Raw genomic sequence first — 24,173 nt, forward strand, 5'->3', positions numbered from 1 at the left:
CATCGAATATAGAGCCCACACAAATACACTCATAAAATTGGCAAAACAAAAGTTTCACCAGAATGAAATGAAAAATAGCCAAAATAGCTCAAAAAAACTCTGAGTACTAGTTTACAAGAGTAATAAATCTGAAAAGAAACACCAGAATTGAAGAAATACAATGTGAGGACGGCACAATAACTCAAGATAATAACATCAAAGCAGATATATTCAATAAGTTTTTCGTGAAAGTAGGAAGACAGCTTGCAGATAAAATAAGTTAACCCACTACGAATATTCCAGAACAAACTCTCAATACAAATTCACTCTTCCTAACATCAGTTTGTGATAACGAGATCAGAGAAATAATATACTCTCTGAAAAATAGAAAATCGTCAGGACATGATGGTAACAGAGCAGAAGAACTCAAGGAATTAGCAACTGAAATCACACCCTCACTAACACTTTTAATAAATAATATATTTCAAACCGGTCAATGTCCAAACACGTTATAAAAATCGATAGTCACACCCATATTTAAAATAGGAAAACCGGAGGTAGTCAGTATCTACAGGCCAATATCTCTTGTAACAAGTTTCAATAAGGTTTTCGAAAAAGCACTGAATTCGAGGATAACTTCATACGTTGATAAATATAGGCTTATTTCTTGCAAACAATATGGTTTTAGAAAAGGTATCTCAACTAATGATGCAATTGCTGCACTAACAGGGGAAATAAACGAACACATAGATCAGAGACGGCCGGCATTATGTGTATTTTTAGACTTAGTAAAAGCTTTTGACACTGTTGACCACGATCAGTTGTTGGAGGTATTGAATAAATCAGGAATACGAGGCAAAACACAACTACTTTCCAGAAGTTATTTGAGAAGCAGAAGGCAAATATTGAAAGTAAACAATACTCTCAGTTCTGAAAGAGAAATTACTTATGGTATACCACAGGGTACTGTGATTGGACCTACATTGTTTTCATTATATATCAACAGCCTATTTACCATGAAGAAATGGTTCCATTCACAGATGCAGATGATACGGCCATGATATATACTGATGATAATTAGTAAAAATTGAAAATGAAAGTTGAAACCTAAATTAATGTATTGAAAGACTGGTTTGATAACAAGTCACTCACAATCAATTTTGAAAAAACAAAATTTCTACCCTTTGCAGCTACGATAATCAACTACCCAACTATAATGAATTAATAATAAATAACCACGGAAAAAAAGTCCTAAGAACAGACCATATTGTATACCTGGTAGTCACAATTGATTCACATCTCAGACGGAATGAACATATTAAAGAAATAACTAAATCATTGAATTGTTTATTGTATAAATTCAAGTACTTGAGATCCCTTCTCCACATCAATCACCTCAAAATAATATACTACGCATTGGTACAATCTAGGCTCCAATATGCTATACTCAGTTGGGGTGGAATATTAGACATCCACCTGAAAAAAGCTGAGGTATTTCAAAAAAAATAATTAAAATTATGTACAATAGAACGAATGACTACCCGTCTGATTATATTTTTAGAGACTCAAAGCTACTTGATGTACGACAGTTATATATGTATAATATAATATTGTATATCTTCAAAAATAAAACATATCTTCAGCAAATCGGTCATGATTATAATACTCGCACTAAAACAAAAGGTAATGTACAGCTAAACGCAACAAAAAAGTAAATTGGGCAACACTCTTACAAATACCATAGTGCAAACATTTTTAATTACTTACTTGATCTGTACAAAACATACATTCATAAAATAAATAATATTAACCTGATGAAAACCATCTTAAAAAAGTATGTATATAATACTAATAGAGACATTGTTCTTGATATACTCATGAATAAATAAATAATCCTCGTTTGTACTTTAAAATAAAATATCTACGTTGTCATTGTTCGTTCATACTCGTTTACTGCTAAATGTATTTCCATTTATATATATAACATACCTTTCTTTTTGAAAAATTAATCATTCATTTGTGTCTTTAGTCTTAGTTTATTATTAAATTTTTTTCATCGCCTTGTTTAAATGTAAAATCAATTCTGCACATCGGATATGCATTGCGCAACTAAAGAATTCCCACGCACAACTTCGGTTTTAGTGGGTTCCTCCATGTTTGTTTGTATTGCTTTGTTTAGATGTTACTATCTCGTGCTGTTGTATGTTTATAAATAAACATTTTTTTTTTCACCGTAGTGTGCGCTGGTCAGGCCCTATCTCCCGAAACCCCGATACATTCGGGAGGGAGCGCCAGCATTATCAACCAATGACCACTCTCCACACCATGGGGTAAGTGATCATTGGGTCCGAGAATCATGTGCCCTGAGCAAGCGCAGTGAGCCAAGAATGACCGCCTTCTGCATCTGTGCGGCTAAGATTTCTGCCTTAGTGCGGCAAGCCAGTATGATTTCAAGATTCGAGAGTAGAGAGGACATCATTCCACCAAGGACTCCAATAATCAGAACAACTATCTAGACAGAGTGATCTGGATAGAGTTTGCGGAGTTCGAAGAGAAAATCTCGATATTTTATCCGTTTTTCCTCCTCTTTTCTGATTCGTCTCGCCAGGAGCTGAAAACTCCACGACAAATATCGTTCTGATCTGGTGGTCGAGAAGGACAATTTTCTAACTCATACGTGAATTTTATTGATGGACATCTATTATTTAAAAAGGGAACAAAGTCTTCAATATTCGATATTTTGGTATCGAATATCGCGAAAATATCATCCACATACCTTAGCCAAATCGTAGGAAAATACTTTAACTTTTCTTTGGTTTCCATTTCGAATCTTCTCATGAACACGTCTGCCAGGTAGGGGGACAAGGGGTTTCCCATGGCCGTTCCTTCCTGTTGTTCATAAAAGCAACCTTCTACCTGGAACCGATTCTGTTCCATATCTAGTAATTCCCTGAGGTATTGCAAGGTCTGTGGAATTGGGACGCTAGGAAATAAGGAACTAACATAAAAAGAAACCAAAATCTCACCTTCTTGCAAAACCACGTTTTTTGTATTTCGTATGAACTCTAAAGAGTTTTTTGTACTAAAACTTGGCTCCGCAATTGACAAGGTTTCAAATTCCTTAGTGAGCCACTTTGCTATTTGGTAGGTACTCCTACCAATAGCTGACATAATGGAGCGCATTGATTTTCCCGGTTTGTGGATTTTTGGGAGGCAATATGGTTTCGACACCGTTGGGTTGGTAACTTGTAACTTCCGTTTCAGTTGAGGGGTAAGTATATTGTCGCATTTCTTGAGGACGTCTTTTACTTCGACAATCATCTTTGGTAACCGGTTCCTGGACGATTGATTTCGCATACGGTCCGTTAGTAATGAGAGTATTGACCCTTTCGTAGTAGTCCGACTTCTCCAGAATTACTACTTTGTTACCTTTGTCGGCTTTCAAATAAAAAACATCCTTTTCTCTCAATCGTTTAATAAGTTTCTTTTCTTTTTCTTCTTTTTTTTTCTTATATTTTTCTTTTGGTTTTTATATTGTTGTTTATCGAATGCTTCCGTTTATCTGTTATCTTGTTCTTAGAGGTTCGATTCCTGACCTTTTCTCAAACTAGTCCCTTCGAGGAATCGGGCATATATTGAATCGAACTTTCAACACTAGCATCTATATCCTCAAGAACTTTCTCGGAAGGCAGGATGCCAAATTTCAAACCGTTGTTCAAAAGGTTGATCTCTTCCTTATCGAACGATTGTGATGAATGATTTTCAACAATATTTATGACTTTCGGAGTGATTTCTCTCGATTTATGCTTAGATATGAGGGTTTTGTATATTCCTGACAGTTCACATCACTGTGGACAGCACAAACGTGCTGGGTTGAATTTTTTAGTGCATCGTCTTTTGACTTTTCTAACACATGATAGGTTCAAAAAAGAAAGACGTACAATACAGGAAATAGCAGCCACTAACGGTTTCTCGAGGGGTATTGTAGATGACATAATAAGGAAGAAGGAGTTTAGGTTGAGAATGAACGAAATCTCGACTTTCAGAAAGGACAAAAACCAAGATGAATACATCTCAGTTCCATACCACCAATATACGAGGAACTTTGGAAATATTTTCAAGGAATTAGGTATATAGGTGGTTTTTGAAACAAGTCATACACTACAGAGCCTTTTGGGTAGTCCAAAAGACAAAGTCAAGAATTCAGAAAAGTCTGGAATTTACGAAATTGAATGTGAGGACTGCGATGCAAAATATTATGAACAGACGAAAAAATCTATTAAAGTAAGATATAAGGAACACATAGCACACTTAAAATATGGAAGACCTGAAAAATCAGCAGTCGCCCATCATATTTTGCAACAAAACCATTTCATATACTTCAGTTCATTAAGATTAGTTAGACAAATTAACAACAACAAGCAACTAGATGCCTATGAGAGTGTAGAAATAAGTAAACACAATAATATTATGAATAACGATGACGGATCTATACAAAAGGGCATACTTTATAGCTTGTTGAAATGAAATAATGTTGTTGGGTTCACTGATTACTACATAAGGACACATAAGGACACAAAAATAAATTTTGATAGGCAATATTGTGAAATTAATTTTTATATAGCTGAAAATTGTTTTATATGAAAATATATTTAAAAAAATAGATAAGGCAAAATTGTGAAATTAATTTAGGTTGGTATTCCTGTATGGGTGGTACGCCTGGATGGTTTACCTGTATGGGATACCTATATAGCATAAACAGGGCTAGCTCGCATTATTTTCTGGTTTTAATCTTCCTCTTTGAAGATGATCACTTGGTGATCGAAACACGTGTCGAGGTGTTGAAAATAACGATTTGGTGTGGGGAAAAACTCCAGTGATATTCATTGAATTGTAGCATGTAAATTTTCGCTACTTTATTTTGTAAATGAATGGAAAAATTTTAGAGCAACATGGATTTCACTCCGTGGTGACCTCAGCGAATCCTCAGCGAACGTAAAAATAACAAACATAGATATATAAAGTTGGTTGTCTAACCTCATCCATAGAAACCGTATAAATATTCCATTGCTAATCTCGAATGTTTTGGTTATGGATAAATTTCACAAGGAGTGTCTTCGAGTTGGTATTTTCTGTTCAATTTTAATTGTCAGCTGTTTGATGATATTTTGACTGTCAACTGTTTCATTTTTCATCAGTGTAGCCAATTTAGCTTTAGGGGTGTCTGACCAGATACAACCAAACATACCATTACTTTATTCTGTTCAGATTGGTCCTTTATGCATGGAACATGCAAATATTGATAGGTCAAAACGCTAGTACCCTATCTTCCGAAAAGAAGAAGAAAAGGAATTGTTTTCTGATCAGTTAGGCGCGAAAACGACAGTTGTCTGCCCTCCAGGTGTTTCTGGTTTTGTTCGGCTGACGAATCCTGAAGTTATTAAATGATCCTTAGTGGATATTTCGTTCTACCCATCTTATTATCGACCACTACGTCCTGGCTTCTGATAGAAGCCTATATTGAACATTTACGACAATTTGGTGTTTGAATATTTGTACCACGCCAACGCCTTTTTTGTTACAAGATAAAACCCTTCACAGAAGGTGAGTTTTCTTACTTTTCTTTTCATTGTTCTCTTGCTAGCAATAATATAGGACAATTTCTATAAAAAAATATTCATAGAGTTGTTGTACACGGAGGATTTTCACCCAGGGAATTGTCACGGTTTCTGTTCTGGTTGGTTATCTCCCAAGCTTTGGTTTAACCCCTCGTTTACATTTCAAGGATATTTTTGATATTATGGTTCCAATAGGACTCATTTGCCCGAAGTGTACACTCCATGGTTCAGCCCGATAAACATTTGATTGCATTCAGAAAGTATGACGCTATCGTATTATCGTCCCACTCATCACTCCAGTCCTGGTTGGCCTGGGATTCCGTATTCAGTTTTCAAAGTGCTGTGGCCAGAGAAACAGGTTTTACTTATATATTTCATATACAGGATAAAATCCTACTATTTAAATTTTTTAATTATTAATGTACATTCAATCTAGATATACTCAGGTTGGAGTATATGTTTTTCAACGAATAGATGTAAACCACAAGATAGTACTATGCGCTGGGAAATTGATTTCCTAAATCATTTTCTACCTAATCAAATAACCTCTCGAAGTATCTAATATTGAATATTATTATTAGAAATACAAGTCTTATTTCTGGGAACTTTTGCTTTGAACCATTGAAGAGTTATCAATAATAAATGTTTGTATGTTTTACTATGTTTTATTTATTTATTGATTGACACTCATCAATTTGATAACATCATATGGTAAAGTCTCTTATAGTTTTGGGTATAACAACTATTTAGTCATTACTCGGTTGCTCAACTTTCCAAGTAAGTACTCTTTGACATAGACATTTTAAAAGTTGCAGTGGCGCCCCTCCTATTTTTTTGCCCAATCAGTTGCTGTACTTTTACTGTACAATACTTTCGTTTGTAAACGAACCCATAGTGCCAACCGACGAAGAGCTGCCGTCGGCATTAGCTCCTTTTCATTAAATAGAAAATTGTTACAAATGGCGCCCAACGTGGGGCCGAGTTAGAATTTTGCATATTTTATATTGTTGCCAGCAATTAGAAAGTTGAGAGTGTCCATATCGATAAATAAATGAACAATATATCAGAAAATATCGACAGGAGTTTTAGAGAATACTTTGGTGGTGATTTTTTACTAGTTATTATTGAAATTTCTATGCGTTGTTGGAGTGTTGGAGTATATTGCGTTATTGGAGTATATTGGCGTTGTTTGAGCATATTATTGTTTCTAGCTGCTGTGTTTTCGAGAGTTTAGGTATTGATTCATTATGGATATAGCATTCAGAGTTAATCATTTGCTTCAGGATGAAACAAATTATGAATTGAGAATCAGGGGTGTAATTTCAAATCGTTACCAAGATGATAAAAGAAAAATCCTTGGTAGACTTCTTACTAAAGAACGACAAGCTGGTGCTGATGTACATATTTTGTTTGATCCTCACTATGACTTTTTTTATAGAAAAAAAAATAAATTCAAGCTACTTTAGATTCAATCAAGTTACTTATAGAAGGTTTTGAAGGACCCACTACTGACTCAGTATATAAAAGAGCTAGCTCTCGTTTATATCATATCTGCCTTAGAATTCAGAGAATTAAGTTGAGTATTGAAGATACAAATTATTCTGAAGTTTTGAATTTCAAAAATGAAACTTATGCTACAGCTTTAAAAATTAGAAGCAGAACTCAATGAAAATATTCAGGAAGAAGAACATCTTCTTGCTAACTCTACAATTTTTCAACCAGCTTCTAATGTTGCAAATGCTTCAAGCGCAGTAAATATCAGTAGAAATATACCGAGTACACCTAAATCTTTTCCAGTGTATAAATTAAACATTCAATTTAATGAGGAACCACAAAATTTAATATCATTTATTGAGCGGGTGGAAGAATTGGCACGAGCCAGACATATTAGTAAGGTAGATCTTTTTTAGTCCGCTAGTGATTTATTCACTAGCGGACTTGAGGAAAGATTTTTTAGTTTCCAATTATGATGATGAGATTTGGGATCAAATAAGAACTAGGAAACAAGGTAGAAATGAGCCAATTCTTATTTTTATTGCTTGTATGGAAACTTTATTTGGTAGACTTAGCCGAGATACAGCGGAACCAAATGAAATCAGATTTATCAAGTTAGGTATCCAAGCTGAATATAGAAAACATCTTGCTCATAGTGAGATAGATAGTTTAGAAACATTGAGTGACTTATGTTAGAAGTTGAAGGAAGCTGATATACTCAGTTCAGCTTCAGGTTCTCAAAATTTTAGAACTACTCACTGTTTAATTGATCCTGAACTTGCCCATCTTTCAGATATACAGTCTTCTCATGATGACAGGAATGTTAGGAGAAGTAGTAAACCTCAAAGAAAATTTTTAGGAATAAAAAACATGACAAAAATTCGAATTTGAATCAGTCTAGAGATAAGCAGGTTTATGTTACCAATTCTAGTTCAAGTCAAGTCTTATGTTGGCGCTGCTTACAACCAAATCATAATTTCAGAAATTGTAGGGCTACAGATTGTACAGTTAAAAAAAATTGTTTCAAATGTGGTCGCCCCGATGTGACTTCCAAAGATTGTACAAAATGTCAGGGAAACTAAATAAGGAGGGAAATCAGTTAAGCTCGGGTTTTCCTCCGCAATCTTCTAGAGCAAAAGACCATTTTTATGAACAATCGAATTCAAAAATTTTTGACATTGACCTCAAAATATCTAAAACAAATGTCACTTCTATATCTAAATTATACAGTAAAGTAAAAGCTCCAATTTCAAATAAACAAAAATCCAATTTAGTATACAAAATTTCTTGTATGGATTGTTCTAAAACATATATAGGACAAACATCTAGACCTCTAAGTAGTCGCATCACTTCCCATAAGAGCGACTGTAGACGAAATGTTAATTCTTGTGCATTAACAGAACATGTTAATTCGGAGGATCATAAAATGAATTTTGAAAATCCAAATATTTTAGATAGAGAAACCAATACAACGAAAAGAATATTTTTGGAAATGATACATATTAATAACGAAGAACATTCAATGAATAAACGAACTGATATTGATAGTCTTAGCAAAATTTACACGTACCTACTGAAATATGATAAAGAAAATAAAAAATCTAGTAATTCGAGTATCATTCAGAATTTTCCCACTTGACATTGTCAGCCAAAAATTTTTATCAACTGTCATTTATTAATGTTTTTCTATCTGTTTTTGAACCATTTTATATTTTATTCTCACGTTTGTAAGTTCTCCATATTTATATATTTTTTACAAGATATATAATCTTATTATTGTAGTTGTCCTGACGAAGGTGTGAAATATACCGAAAGCTTGACATATAACAAAGAGTTTTCTTTGTAACAGCCCAGCTATTGACTGCAACCTCACGAATTAAATCGATTTATATATATATATATATATATATATATATATATATATATATATATATATATATAGATTTTATCGAGTGGGTATGATATAAAAATCAAAAATGAAACAATTAGTGGACACAACACTCCAAAAGTAGGGCAAACCGCGGACACGTGTTTCTGGCTATTGGCCTCATCAGCGCGGTGCAGCCAAGTGTAAAGATGGGCAACACTTGTTTGCCGAAAGCAGGAAACAACACATATGCACGGAGTCAACACATATATATATATATATATATATATATATATATATATATATATATATATATATATATATATATATATATATATATATATATATATATATATATATATATATATATATATATATATATATATATATATATATATATATATATTAACGTACAGTAAAAAGTATTTCTTTTAAAGAAGATCATAGGTTGCTCTGAAATTTTTATCTCTATTGGAGAAAATAGTACTTTATGCCAACAGCGCCATGTTCCACAAGAGAATTATTATTTTTTAAACGAAGAAATCAAATTTCTTGGCCTTTCAACGACATAATTCGTTTGATTATATTATTGCGAAGATGAACTATTTTGAATCAAGAAAATATATCATCATCTCAAAATCTACCACCTATGTGAAAAGAAAAATAAACTGTTTCAAATAGAGAGCAATATCAGCTTGATCTGAACAATATTGTTTGTTTGAATTCAAAACTGTTTTCCTTCAAATAACAAATTCGTTCATAACAAGAGTTTTGTGAATCTATATGTATACAAAACTATATTATGATCGACTAAAGATAACAGGAATGTTGTATAGAGTGAATAGGGTTTCTTTTGAAGAAGTATTTCATTCCTTTCGGTGTGAAAAAAACTGTTTCATTTGAACCTAAATATTATTGAAGAGAATTTATATTTAGTATTATGAGAAACTAACAATGTAGAATAGTGTTCGCGTACGCGCCAGTATGTATTGGAAAGTGACGTTGGTGTGTTGTGATTTTAGGAGGAAGTGTTTTATGTGTCTGTAGGTAGTGCAATTCTTTTCCGATTATTTTGTATTTACCATAATGAAACAGATTTTACAACACTGGGGTCTCACACAGTTAGAAGATATTTTCATGGTAAGTATTATAATTGGATAATATTGAGGTGTTTGGGTTACTTGAGAAAAAATCTCCGCTATATCAGTAAGTACTGCATTGTATACCTTACTTTGACAGTAACTCTTGATTTTGCCCCCATTTTGCGAAAATTATATCAATTCTTCGTAATTTTTCACACATGCATTATTACATTTGCCGAGCTTTGTAAGTATATATTAATTTGAAATGAAATATCCTCCACGTTGATTCAAATTCTCCTATCTCTTGTTTTAAACATATATTTTATCTTGTTTTAAATAAGTATATTTTCTGTGAATAAAATTTGATTTTCTCTTAGACCGAATACATTTTTTATTGAAAGAGAGGTACTTATAGTTTCGACAATACAATATGATACAAAAAATACCAAAATAGGCACCAGTCGGTATAAAAAGCACCTATATATGACAGCCATTTTCTGATTTCAACATGAAAATGTTTGTTGAATCCCGAAACGTATTTGCTTTCTGTAATCACTTCAGAAATGTTTTTATGTTATTCATTGAGAACAAATTGAATATACCCTACTCAGCTTGAAATTATTTAATATATTTCCTTTAGGAATGTAAGAAATATGTGGAAATATTCTAAACCCACTAGAGGAGAAATCAGAATTTCCAAAAACGAAAAACAGTGAATTTTTTTATTTAAATAGCGAATCACATACTTTTAAGTACATTAAGTAAGTGAGTACTTTTAAGTATTATACTCACACAAAACTTTGAATTCTTATAACGGTTTTGAAAGGCAATTTTTCTGTAAAGACTTCTGTCCACTTCAAAGGGATTTGTGGTACGTCTTTTGGATTGATTATTTATTTCTGATCAAGGAATGTTTAAGCGCCTTTTAACTTGCTAGGAATCGTATGTTAAAGAATAAGACCTCAGACAAGTTTAAAATTTTGAGGATTGTTGTTCGTATGCGGACAACAATTGGGTTGGTTAACAAAATATACCCACTCATATAGTTTTTTAGTAAAAAAAAATATTTTTGTTTGATTAGGTGGCAGCTGTTTTCATAGTTTTACCTTTCTAGATATTTGAAATAGTGGCTAACGATGATGTGCTGATTTCTTCTTTCGTTTCAGAATCCAAGTGATGCTCCGAATTATAAACAAAAACAGAATGCAGAACTTGATAGACGATAGTGATTTTTTTAATGTTTGACTTTCAATATGACTTTTTGGTAGTATTCGTTTTATCTTTCAATTTAGTTTTCAAATTCTTCATAGTTTTAATTTTTTTGTTGCATATTTTAATATTTTGTTCATTAAGAAAAAAGATACATTTCCAAGGTTAGGTATATAGAAAAATTAATAGGTGAACAATCATTACATACATTTCTGTTGATCGAAATTTGTATTACTGCCAATACTGAAAATTATTTTATTGAGAAGTTTTCTGGGATAAGAATTTTCGATCAATATGTGTCTAAGAAGTCTAAAATTTTTTTGCTTGAGGAAAGGATGTACTAATTTTTCTATTCTTTTTTCAAACAGAGTATTAAATTGATTTTAACTGATTTGGGTATCAATGCCCAGAAACACGTATTCGCGATTTCTCATCAATGATGTTCATCAAATGCATTTCTAATTTTGAGTTTTGCTTATAGGATTTCTTGGTTTTCTGATTTACTTTGATCATATATGTGTATATAATCTCGAAAGGTTAATGCACTCAAGCTGCTGGAAAATAATTTCATGAAAATAAAAAGATGAATAGATAGTACTATTCGGATCATTTCCATATTGATTTCAATTTAACAGCCATTTCATGGTTTCGTGATTATTCACATTTTGTCTTCGATTGAGGACCGCCTGCCCGGTACTGACGATTCCCAACATGCTGTAACAGCTGTTTACCGGTGGCTCTGAAATTGAAATCGATATGGGAATGATCAGAATAGTATAATAGTATATAATATGTATATACTATTTATATAATATGTATAAAATATGTGAGAAGTATTCGACAAAGAGCCAATTTCTAGTTTCACTAATTTGTGTGTCTTGTCATCATTATGTAGACATCTACCACATTTATTTCCCCAGAAAATAAATTATTTCTAGTAATTATTGACATGACGTATACTAATGTGAACGACAACATGGGTAGGAACCACATTTTTTATGGAAAATTAAAGATTATATATATAGAATTCTAATCAGTATTAGCATAAAGTTTATAACGGGGATATAAGAATATTCATATTTTTCACATGGACCTAGTTGAATCTACTTGTTTAAATAAATAGTTGATAATTCAACTGGCGAAAGTTTCCATAGAATATTTCCTCAAAAGTTGAAATGAACAAGTCTAACAGGTCTGTTTTACTATACGTGTTCCACTTTCCTCATTCAGTGTTGATTTCACTATTAACACCTTCAATATTAGTCAACCATCATATATTTTTCAACAGAGCTCGTTTGGCACATTACAAAAAATGGAAAATGTTTTTTCAATGGAGTGATCCAAAAATGATTTTCTGACCTCTAAAAAGCTATATTTCCGACTCTGAATTCTGCTATTGATACAAACTTGATAGGAGGAGTATTTTAATATGAGTAACATAAATTTTTTCAGTCAGTAACTTCTAATGTAATAGGAATACACTTCTGATCTTCTTCTTCGTCTTGCGAAGTTTATCTTTCATCCTGCAGCAAAGCCCTGCTGGAATCCATCCAATAGATCACCTACTTACCGCTTTCGGATTATTACATCTCATCAGTGCAGGAAAGATTTGATCCAAATAATAATAATTAATGATGATAATAATTTCAACGCGGCTCGCGTTGTTACATCCTTCCTCTAAGAGAAATATTGTTAAGCAGTAATAGCAGAAAAAAACGTTACACGTACACTTTTTCCTGCAAACTAATCTCTCCAAAAATATCATCTTTTCAATTGAACAAAAATTTATACATATATCAGTATAGTATAAATCAATAAATAAAAAAAAAATATAACCCCTTCAATTATCATCCAAGTACAAGGTTGTCAATACTTGGTTGCAAAAACAGCAGGACTGCACGAAGTTATCAACGGAAGCCACTTGCAATTTTTCATTTCGATCAGGTCACCTCGGGACGACCACTGATAGACCGGTTACAAAGTACTAGCTCCTCGTCAGTACCGGGAGGGTTATTTCAGACGGAGTCTGTGTATCATATCCCGGAAAATATTAATCATTCTGTCTCCCACCTCGGGGAATGTATTCGTGGAGTTGCTTCCGGACTCTGTCTGCAGGTGGCGCATTGGTACATTCTACCTAATCAACTGCAAATAGAGTTTATTACTAGTTGGAATCAATTTTGTTTGTTCGGGACATACAACAGATCACCAAGTAAAAGCATCTAGAGGCTGACTTTCGACCAAAGAAGGTCAGATGTAATTCTTGCTGAAGTGCTCATCAGTAAGATGAGGACCGCTCCGGGGGAGCGGGGATGGATGGACGGGATGGGATGTTCTGCACACATTAACCGTGTGGAAAAAATTTTAACTCAGGGTACTCAACCCGGGAGGGGGCAAAGGGGAGAGGGAGTTCGTTAGGGATACTCAGACGGTTCACTCTGTCTAAAATGACCCTTCTGGTACTGACGAGGCGCTAGTATTCCGAAACCGGTCTATCGGTTGGTCGTATTGATCAAACGAAATTAATTTCCGCTTTTCATAGTGGAAAATAACTTGCGACGGATCTTCCAAATCGAAGACGTTGCACAGGTGCCTGATGGTTTCGCTTCAACTTTCTGCGTGCCATTAGCTGGGTAAGTTGTTGTTTTTCCATTAGATATCTACCACACATACCTACCTGCAAAGATGAAGGTCTACATAAGAGGCAAGGGGAAAGTTGTTTCCACCTGAACCTGGAGCATGTCATATGCACTCCTCTGGAATATTAATCACTATTCCGACTCTCACCCCGGCGTGGTCTACATGAGAGGCAAGGGGTAAGGTGTTTTCACCTTCACTTATCCGGAATATCATTCATTATTTCGACCCCCACCCGGAGTACGTTAGTGAAGTTGTTTTCTGGCTCTGTCTCCAGGTGGCGCAGTGGACAACCCACAGAACCAACTACAGAGAGATTCTGGAATTATATTTGTTTGGTCGTGATACTCAGACAGTTCACACCGTTCTGAACAGACCATGCCCGGTCGTGATGGGGAAATCACCCCGAAACCGGTCTATCGGTTGGTGGGATCGACCAAACAAAATTAATTTCTGCTTTTCATAGTGTGACAAAAATTATAGATCACTTACATCATTGAAATCTCACTGCATTTGCAAATATCTTAATAATCACAATGGTGCTGTGACAAAATTTTCAACGTCACATTTGCATTCAACTATTCGGCTTTTTGACGTTTGGAATAATATGCTTTTTATTTTTTAACTAAACTTTGAGAGTCTTTTGTAATATTTTAATTACTATATAATGTTTGAATCATATTTTTTCTGTAGATATTCTTTATAAAGAAAAAAATTAATTTCCGAAAGCTTGAATAGCAGAAAATAGTGTTTTTATAGCCACAGAGATTTGACTGAAATACCGTGGCTGATAAAAATAACCACACACACCATATATATATGATATATATATATATATATATATATATATATATATATATATATATATATATATATATATATATATATATATATATATATATATATATATATATATATATATATATATATATATATATAAAATTAGTCACACTATATATATATATATATATATATATATATATATATATATATATATATATAGTGTGACTCATTTTTAATGGAAACACCCCCCTAAAATTTGAAGTTGTGAATCGATTTCAATGATTTATTTTTCAAATGTCAAGTACTAAAAGGTTCACCTTGATACAAAATTTGAGATGTTCATTGAAGTTTCAGGGCATACTACGATATTTTTTCTTGATCGAAAATCGGATTTTTAATTAACGATTTTTTTATTGAAAAAATCACTCGCCACTAGATTCAGAGTGCCTCAAAATAGGTGTGACCAAAATTTCATGCAAAAATATTCATTATTAACAAAGTTATGACAACTCAAAAATTCGAAAACTCACACAGCTAACAGTCACAATATATAATTTTTTTTATGATTTCAACAATAAAGTGCCGCCTGATGAAAAAAAACAAATAGCGTAAATATTTTTAATTAAAATAACGAAATTACATTCACACAATTCAACTAACAATTAAGGCAAAAATTTTGATGAACGTAACTAATAACTAATTATTGAAATGTTTCGATTCTGTGCAACAATTCATTCTAACTCATATTCTAGTAGCCTCTACTAATCCCCCACGTATTTCGATACATGTTGTTACCTCACAAACCACAAGAGGAGACTAAATCATCTGTCGGTAACAAATAAGATGGGTATCCGCGGCTAAGCTAAACAGTGGAGACGGGAGTGGGTTGAACAAATTAGCAAATTTCAAATAGATCTTAATGGGCGCCAGGTAAATTTAATCCTCCAGATACCCTAAGTAACTCACAATATCAATAACTCACCAATTAATATTGGAAATAAAAGATAAGATATGATTTATTCAGTAATCCTAACTTACATGGATTAACCGATAACGCTTCTAAGACAACAATGCGATATTCACACTACTACGCGATGTTCAAATGGCGCGGTGTATATAACCACACATTCAATCAGTCATAAATTAAGGAAGTGATGACGCTTAAAAGAAAACTACAATACGTCAAGTGAAACTACCACGAAAATTGAGTAGGTGAAATCGTAAATACTAGTATTAGAAGGTAAGACAATCTCGTTTGCGTCGCGTGATCTCAGGCGTAGGCGCATCGGTATCAACAAACAATTGTAAAAGAAAGAAAACACCTCAATTTGCGTTTCACAAATGAATCACTATATCAATCAGGTATCAATAAACAAACACTATATTAATAAACGATAAACAAACACTATACCAAACAGGTATCAATAAACAAAAGGGCAAACAATTATTTGAATAACTCAGTATATCACAAATATTCAAATAAACCAATAACTTGCGTGCTCCTTCTGGGCCACCCGGTGTTAGGCTACCCCGTAATTCGACGGAGGTGGATCACCCTGTAGTACGGCGGAGATGGATCACTCTGTAGCACCGCATAGATAGATCACCCTGTAGCACCACCAAGATATATCACCCTGTAGGGCACAACAAGCTGGACCAGTGATGGATCACCAAATAGGACCCCAAAAGAAAATAAAATAAAACCCTACGAAAGAAAATTCTCAATCAGAATCAGATAAAACCAAAATGAGATTCAACCTCATTCAATAGGGACTAGTTGACTAATCGATACACTTGGTATATTTTCATTAAGAAAAGTAGCAAGATAACAAGAGTATATTTTTAGGTGGCCTGTATAACCATATAACCCGTAAAAAAAATCAAGAAAATTGAATGAGTGTTGAAACCTCTCTTCAAAACTAATATTCAGTTGAATTACAACGATGGAATAAAAAATTACTAAAATAATTAAAAACACATTTAATTGTATAATTCTTACCCTGGCCAAGGGGTAAGAATTATACAATTCGTGTGCGATGCTCTGCACGGAAGTCCTACTGGGACGAGTGACGAAGGGCCTTCTGTTTCTTATGAATCTAGGGACGAGAAACGAAGGTTGTAGAATTGAAGAGATGATATCATTGCTAAGACCACATGAGAGATGCGATAGTGATTCAGACATACCTGATTTCGGAAATCCTTCCACCTGGCACAATGAGTTCGGTAACCACCACAAATCCTCAAAAGAGTTTAAGTTTCAGACTGCAAATGTCCACACCAAAATGACCAATCAGTCTTCCACTATACAATCCTGACTTGTAGAAATAATCCCCGTGAAGGATGGCACAAATACAACCATATATATCCTACAAATCAGACTGATGGTACACTTGAACTCTCAACCAAGCTCATCGAAGGTCAACCCCGAAATCCGGGAGACTACCACATCTGACAGCTAACCAGTTGTTGCCACAGTGTGTCCAAACTACACTACAAGCACCAAGGGGGCGCTGTGCACAACATCATAAATCTATCAATTCCTCCATAGCCACTCGAGACATCATCAACAAGTCCATTACCCATCAAAACTCCTTCTCAAAGCAATGGAACCCTAAAATAACCCTTGACAATTTGAGTAACCGATCAATCCCTCACTCGTTAACAACTGTAGAACTAGTTCGGTGTAGGTCGTCGGAACGACACTACGAAAGTTCGGCAGATGTCAACCAACAGCTTTCTCTTAACCTTGTTATTAAATATTTACAAAATTACCAACTCTAACCTATTTTCAACTATTTACCGATGGAATAGAAACATATAAGGTAAGTCGCCACATTTTTCCCATTCAGTACGAATATTTGAACATTCATATTATGCAGAATATTTACCGAAAATATCAAACAGTATTCAGAAACCCAGAGCTAACTAATATTGTTTTTCAGGCGATATGGCTCTAATATGTAGTAATCCTTCTGGAAGTGATGAATAACAATCTATGCAAGAAATATTCTTGGAAAGGTATAGAGAATGAGGCAGACAACGGCTGAAAAATGATAGGTGAAGTGAACTGAGAAACAAACAATAACAACTTTCTCAACTTAGCGAGGAATTTCGGATCTCCAACGTCGATTGGCAATAGGAGAATGCGTAAGTACTAGTCAAAGCAGTTAGTCAGGGAGCATACATATATTCTTGTACATTTCAGGTATGGTTTTCTATGGAACGGAAGATTCCCATTACTATGATGTTAAATGAATAAAATCAACTTGTAACTGAATTACATTGTTAACATCTTCTGAATAAAGATCTTAAAAGGTAAGGTAGTGTTTTGAAAGGTCACATAGGAGCAATTTTGATCTAGTGCTAAATTGAAACGTAACAATGTGTCGTAGCGCTTACGAATGTTTCTGATTACGTTCCTTAGTTCTTGAGGGCTAATATCTGCACATACCTGTCGAATTCTTGCACAAAGTTCATTTGTATCTCTTGAGCGGTTTTTGTAAACCTTTTGTGTGAGAAGTCCCCAGAGAAAAAACTCCAAAACTGTGAGGTCTGGAGATCTGGGTGGCCACTCTATAAACGGACTACCACGGCCTATCCATCGGTTTGGAAAATGTTCGTTAAGCCATTGCCTCACAGCTCTGGCATGATGAACTGAACACCCATCTAACTGGACAATTAAATTTGATCGTTCATTGATTCGCAGCTCGTGACTAGCATCCGAAAACTCTGTGTTTGAAAATTCTAGAAATTAATGTTTTCCTCGAGAAAGAAAGGACCAATAATTCGTTCTTTCAATATCCCACACCAGACGTTGATTTTTTGGGAATACTGGCTTTTACAGTTTATTACCCAGTTAGGATTATCCACTGCCCAATAGCGACAATTCTGTGATGACACTTCTACTCCATTTGTACTGAAAGTGGCTTCGTCGGTATATAAAATATTTTTTAGGAAATTTCTATTGTTTAAATATTCCCCTTGGGCACATAAACAATATTCCAGGCGTCTTGCTTCGTCGCCTTCTTGAAGTGTGTGTAAAAATTTTGGCTTGAAAGGTTTAATATTCTTCGCCTTGAGACATCTCCAAATAGTTTCTCGTGGAATATTCAAATCTAAAGTGGCATTCCTTATACTGGCATCAGGATTATTTCCGAAATAATCTGAAATGATTTGATCATTCCTGCCATTCCTGTTTCGTCTTTGTACAGGATTACTTTTCAACATCATTTTTGATACTGCACCAGTTTCATTGAATATTTTATTTATTTTATTTATCGTACCGCAGCTAATACGAGGACGATCTGGATGTCTCTCATTAAATACTCTACAAACCTCTCTAGCACTTCTAATGTCATCTTCCGAAAGGCGTACAATTTCAATTTTCTCTCTTACGCTCAATCTTGCAGCCATGACACAAAATAATTCGAAGAACTGTAAAGTGAATATTGTTGACAATAGTACACTTAAATCTTTCACAAGTGTCAAACTGTAATATAATTTCCATGGCAACTAAGATTTAAATTGAAATATTAGGTCTTAGTTTTAGTTAATTTGCGTGAAAACTTGAATGTAATTCCGTTATTTTCATTAAAAATATTTACGCTATTTGTTTCTTTTTCATCTGGCGGCACTTTATTGTTGAAATCATAAAAAAATATTCTCATGGCTATATCTGTTGATATAGGGTGTTTTTTGTGACTGTTAGCTGTGTGAGTTTTCGAATTTTTGAGTTGTCATAACTTTGTTAATAATGAATATTTTTTCATGAAATTTTGGTCACATCTGTTTAGAGGCACTCTGAATCCAGTGGCGTAGTGATTTTTCCAATAAAAAAATCACTAATAAAAAATCCCGATTTTCGACTAAGAAAAAATATCGTAGTATGCCCTGAAACTTCAATGAACATTTTGAATTTTGTTCCAAGGTAGACCTTTTAGTACTTGACATTTCGGAAAAAAAATTATCAAAATCGATTTACAACTTCAAATTTTAGGGGGGTGTTTCCATCAAAAATGGGTCAGACTGTATATATATATATATATATATATATATATATATATATATATATATATATATATATATATATATATATATATATATATATAATAATTAAATTCTATCAAAACAACGATTTAAATAAAATAAAAACAACATTAAAAATCAATTGGCGCTCCGGGGCGACTTCATTGATTTCAGTGGCGCATTTGCTTTTTCAGCTGCAGGAAAACCCGGAAAAACCTGCAGCAGTACATCATCTGGAGATCTTGATCTAACAAAGTCCTCTCTCTTATAAAACAAAATGTAGGGTGTCTTCAGAGGCTCCAATAAATTCAATGCATCGCCAGAACACTTCGTGACACGACTATCGTCGAACTTAAACCAGTCCGTTTCTTCTTTGACCAAGGCGTAATAATGACCAAATTCAACGCCAGAACCACAGTGAACAATGACTGCATGAATATTATAATAGTGGTCTGCTAGTTTGAAATGTACATCTCTTTCGAACCTTCCAAAGAGTTTCTTGCTTCCGTTAGAGGTTGAGTCTTGTTTGAAAATCATCAGTGTTATTATTAGATTGACTGGTGCCTCAGCTATACTTGTTTCCTTATAACAGTCAGTTAGTTTGGCCCATGTTTGACAATACAGTTGTCGATCAGTCGATCATCACCTGTTAAAAATTCCATTTTCAGATTCTTTAACAATGAACTTTGCACGGACTGGTTATTAGTCATATTAGGAAAAGCTAGATGAAGTTCCAGAAATTCACATAAGTTTTCGGTACTTTTTGAACATTTACCACAAAGTAAACAAGTGAAGATTTTTCCAGCAAAAGATTTACAAACACAAGACGAGATGGGCTGTACGGTATCATTCAGTCCAGAGCAGTCAGGAGTATTGATTTTGCTATTGTTTTGCTCACGAAAAGTATTCAACAAGAACCCGAAGAATTCGGAACAATCCTTTTGTTGTCCTTACGAGTATCTAGTGGACTTCAAAGACCCCAGGAAATCGGTTGGAGGGAAAGATGATACCTTCTTACGAAACTGCAGCTGCATGAACAGGTGTTTGAGTTTGATGAATAAGTAGGAAACATTCCCGTTCGCGTTCATCATTAAAACTTCGTTCTTGAAATTCTTCGTCATGAACAACACTTGTAAAATGCTATTCATGTAGCAAGTGTTTCCTAAATTATCCAATCCAATTTTCTTCTCTAGATTTTCAGGACAACTATCTACTTGAGGAAGAACATGTTCCACAGAATCTCCATAAGAACCATTTCTCAAGCTGCGATCGATCCTTCCAAGTGAAGAAGGGTTTCGTAGAGAGATCGATTCGGCTCTTGCTTCATGAAGCTCTTCCACTGAAAGGGAACCAGTTCTACGAGGACTGCAACTCATATTTGGGGGGCAAGAATGACCTGAGTCCACTGACCGCACTGAAAAAGTAGAAGGTGGATCAATCACTTGTGAATTAACCTTGATAGGAGACTGATGAATATCCACATATCTTGGCTTGTTTCGAAGAGGTTTCAGTTCCGTACTGAAATTAGGGCAATGCATGATATCATCAAAATTATGTGAAGGAGGAATAGTTCCAAGTACTGAAGCAGCATTGCCACGTTGAATAGCAATACTTATTCTTCTATCAAAAAAGAGGTAGAACGGTGATCTTTCGTTGCTTGGCCTATTCTCCTTCCGAGTTCATGTACGAATAACAGAGACTCTGGGCCATGAACACCAAAAGTTTCAACCGCTACTGGATGAAACAGATAGTTGTTTCCAAGACTTTGGTATTTTTTTCTTTTCAATTTCTCGCCAGACAATGCTGCAGATCCAGCAGACTTGAAACTTTCGGCTAGATGGGAAGCCGCGACCGTGTCAACGCAAGTGAAGTCCCAAAATATAATATTTATAATAAATATATATATATATATATATATATATATATATATATATATATATATATATATATATATATATATATATATATTGCGTGTCAACGCAAGTGGGTTCCAAAATATAATATTTATAATAAATAAATATATATATATATATATATATATATATATATATATGAAATCTAGAAAGGTTAATGGTTTCAAGCTGCTGGAAAATAATTCCATGAAAATCATAATTCATGAAATCCGGTGGCTCTCAAATTGAAATCAATATGGGAATGATCATAGAGTACTCATCTATTCAAACTTACCAAGTTTCTATGTCGGTGTTGGTGGTTTGACCAAACAACTGACAACTGCGGTAGCAGTTCTTCTTCTCCATCTCCATACAAAAAAAAAAATGAGAATTTTCAAAAGAAAGGAAGGAAGCATGCAATTCCAAAAAATTGAATGTAGTTCATGCGAAGGAAGAATATTTCAGACACAAACTGGAAGACGAAGCCCTCTCGAAACAAAAAATACTTTCGAAACAACTATGAACACATAATTATGCAAAAAACACTTTTCTTTATTCAGTTTGAATCTGATTCATAATTGAATCAGATATCATTCACAGGATTGCTACACAATATAGCAAATGATAGAGGTAAAATTTCACTTATATGGAACACGTCATTCGCATTGGTGGACCAATATGAATAACATAAGACTTCTTCATCTTCATACAAAAAAATACAAAGCGAGAATCTTCCAGAGAAAGAAAGGAATCGATGAATTACAAAAAAATATCAACTCCATACAAACATGTACAGGTCATGCAAAGAAGTATCTGACACCTACTTTCATATAAACATTCAAATACCCGAGAGAAAAATACTTTTGTAATAACTACTTTTATATGATCACTGAATTTTATAAAAAACACTTTTCTCTATTCAGTTTGAATTACAAACATTCGTTATGAAATTGAATCAGATATTATTCACAGGTTTGCTACACAATATAGTACATGAAAGAGGTGAAATTTCACTTGGAACACTGTCATCTTCACTGATGGACATAGGACACTTGTATTATTGCCTCAGTACCAATCTGGATAACGATATAAGATGAAGCACTCAATTTATTACGACTTTATGTCACAGGGCATAATTCACTCATTTGAATAAATTTGAGCCATTGAAATCTAGTTTAAATTGGGAGAAGCATATTTTTAGAAAAGAATAATTTTTGGAAAATTAATGTTTTGACTTTCTACGTTCCCATCTTCTCCTCAGTCGTTTCATTTTACGATGTTACTTTTCAGTTTGCCCTCAATTACATCTCAGCAGATTGTCTCTTGATTGAGTTTTGTTCATTTCTTGAATAGTGAAAGATTGTATACTCAAAATAAATTTAAAAAATTGACTTCTTCACAAAAAATTCCATTCAAATGATAATGTTGTCATCTTGACCGTGAATGAAGCGATACAACGGATCGTTTGCATTATTGTCGAAATTTCCATGTCTGACCTGCTAAGCCAGTCCACCCGTGGGGGCATCCTCGAACACCTTAGACTAAGTGTGCCAAGAAATGACGAGTAAATGGCCGCCACTTCTTGTATTCGCTCAGTGCCGGTCGGAGAGAGAGAACGTCCGTGTCCTGATTATGTGGTCCAGTTCTGTGTCATGTAACAAGTGAACATCTAATCTAGGATGTTGTGAAATGAAAGTGCTTTATTTTTTAACCAAAGACATGTTCAAATACCTCATTATCATATTCGTGTGCAATGTTTTCAGTGCCCATAGTGTTTCGAACGTTACTATTGACAAAGCGTTTGAAAATATTACCGCCGAAAATGAGTTGTGGTTAGGTTTGGTGAAAAATTGCCAAAAACCAACTTTCTCATGCATTAAAAATAGCATATATGACTATCTTAAGAATACTTTAGACTATAAGAATGACGTGCAGTTTACTAGTTTCATGAAATTCACCAAAAATGCCCTAGATTATACCAAAAGTTCTTCAAAAGCAATTGATTCCTATAATGATACTGAAGAAAGGTCTTCAGAAAATGAAACACCTTTCGAAGAAGTCTCAAGATCTCTCACTGAAGATACTAAACATTTTTTGATGACTCACGATCTAGAAGTTCAATTGCCGGATACGTTTTTTCTTGGTAGTACACTCAAAATTTCACCGAGATCATTGGATACCAGTGGCACAATTGTGAAGTTGGAACTCATTCCTAGGAAGCTCGACAACTCTGTTGGAGAAGGAAGGATTTTTTTCAACAAAATAAGTAAGTTATTTCACGTTGAACTTTTTGTCAGCATGATACTTAGATAAAAAAGATATGTACTTTTTTCCACGTTACGCATAGTCGTGCTTATACTGGGAATTTTCATAAGCTTTCTTATAAAAATTATTTTTTGATCTCAGATTCATATATCACTTCAAAAATAATATTATTTTCTTCATACATTCCATCTGAACAAAAATTACCAGTGTGTTTGAAATTGCTTGATAATTATCTCCTTTGAACAATATACCATCTCCATACTATGTAGTTTATTCCAATCAAGTTGGCGTCATAAGAATTTAAACTACACTGTGAAGCCGA

General features: G+C 33.9%; 1 protein-coding gene across 1 annotated transcript in view; it reads left to right on the forward strand.

The window, feature by feature from the left end:
• Positions 1-23,166: 23,166 nt before the first annotated feature.
• Positions 23,167-24,173, forward strand: part of LOC111514352 (uncharacterized) — an 81,187-nt gene continuing 80,180 nt past the window's right edge. The window contains exon 1 of the mRNA XM_074175221.1: positions 23,167-23,852. Coding sequence (XP_074031322.1) covers positions 23,276-23,852 — 577 coding nt within the window. The 5' untranslated portion in view covers positions 23,167-23,275. The remainder of the gene's footprint in view (positions 23,853-24,173) is intronic.

The sequence above is a fragment of the Leptinotarsa decemlineata genome, unplaced genomic scaffold (assembly GCF_025532065.1).
Source record: "Leptinotarsa decemlineata unplaced genomic scaffold, Ldec_3_MD MMD2_tig00000882_RagTag_RagTag, whole genome shotgun sequence".
NCBI classification, from domain to species: Eukaryota; Metazoa; Arthropoda; class Insecta; order Coleoptera; family Chrysomelidae; genus Leptinotarsa; species Leptinotarsa decemlineata.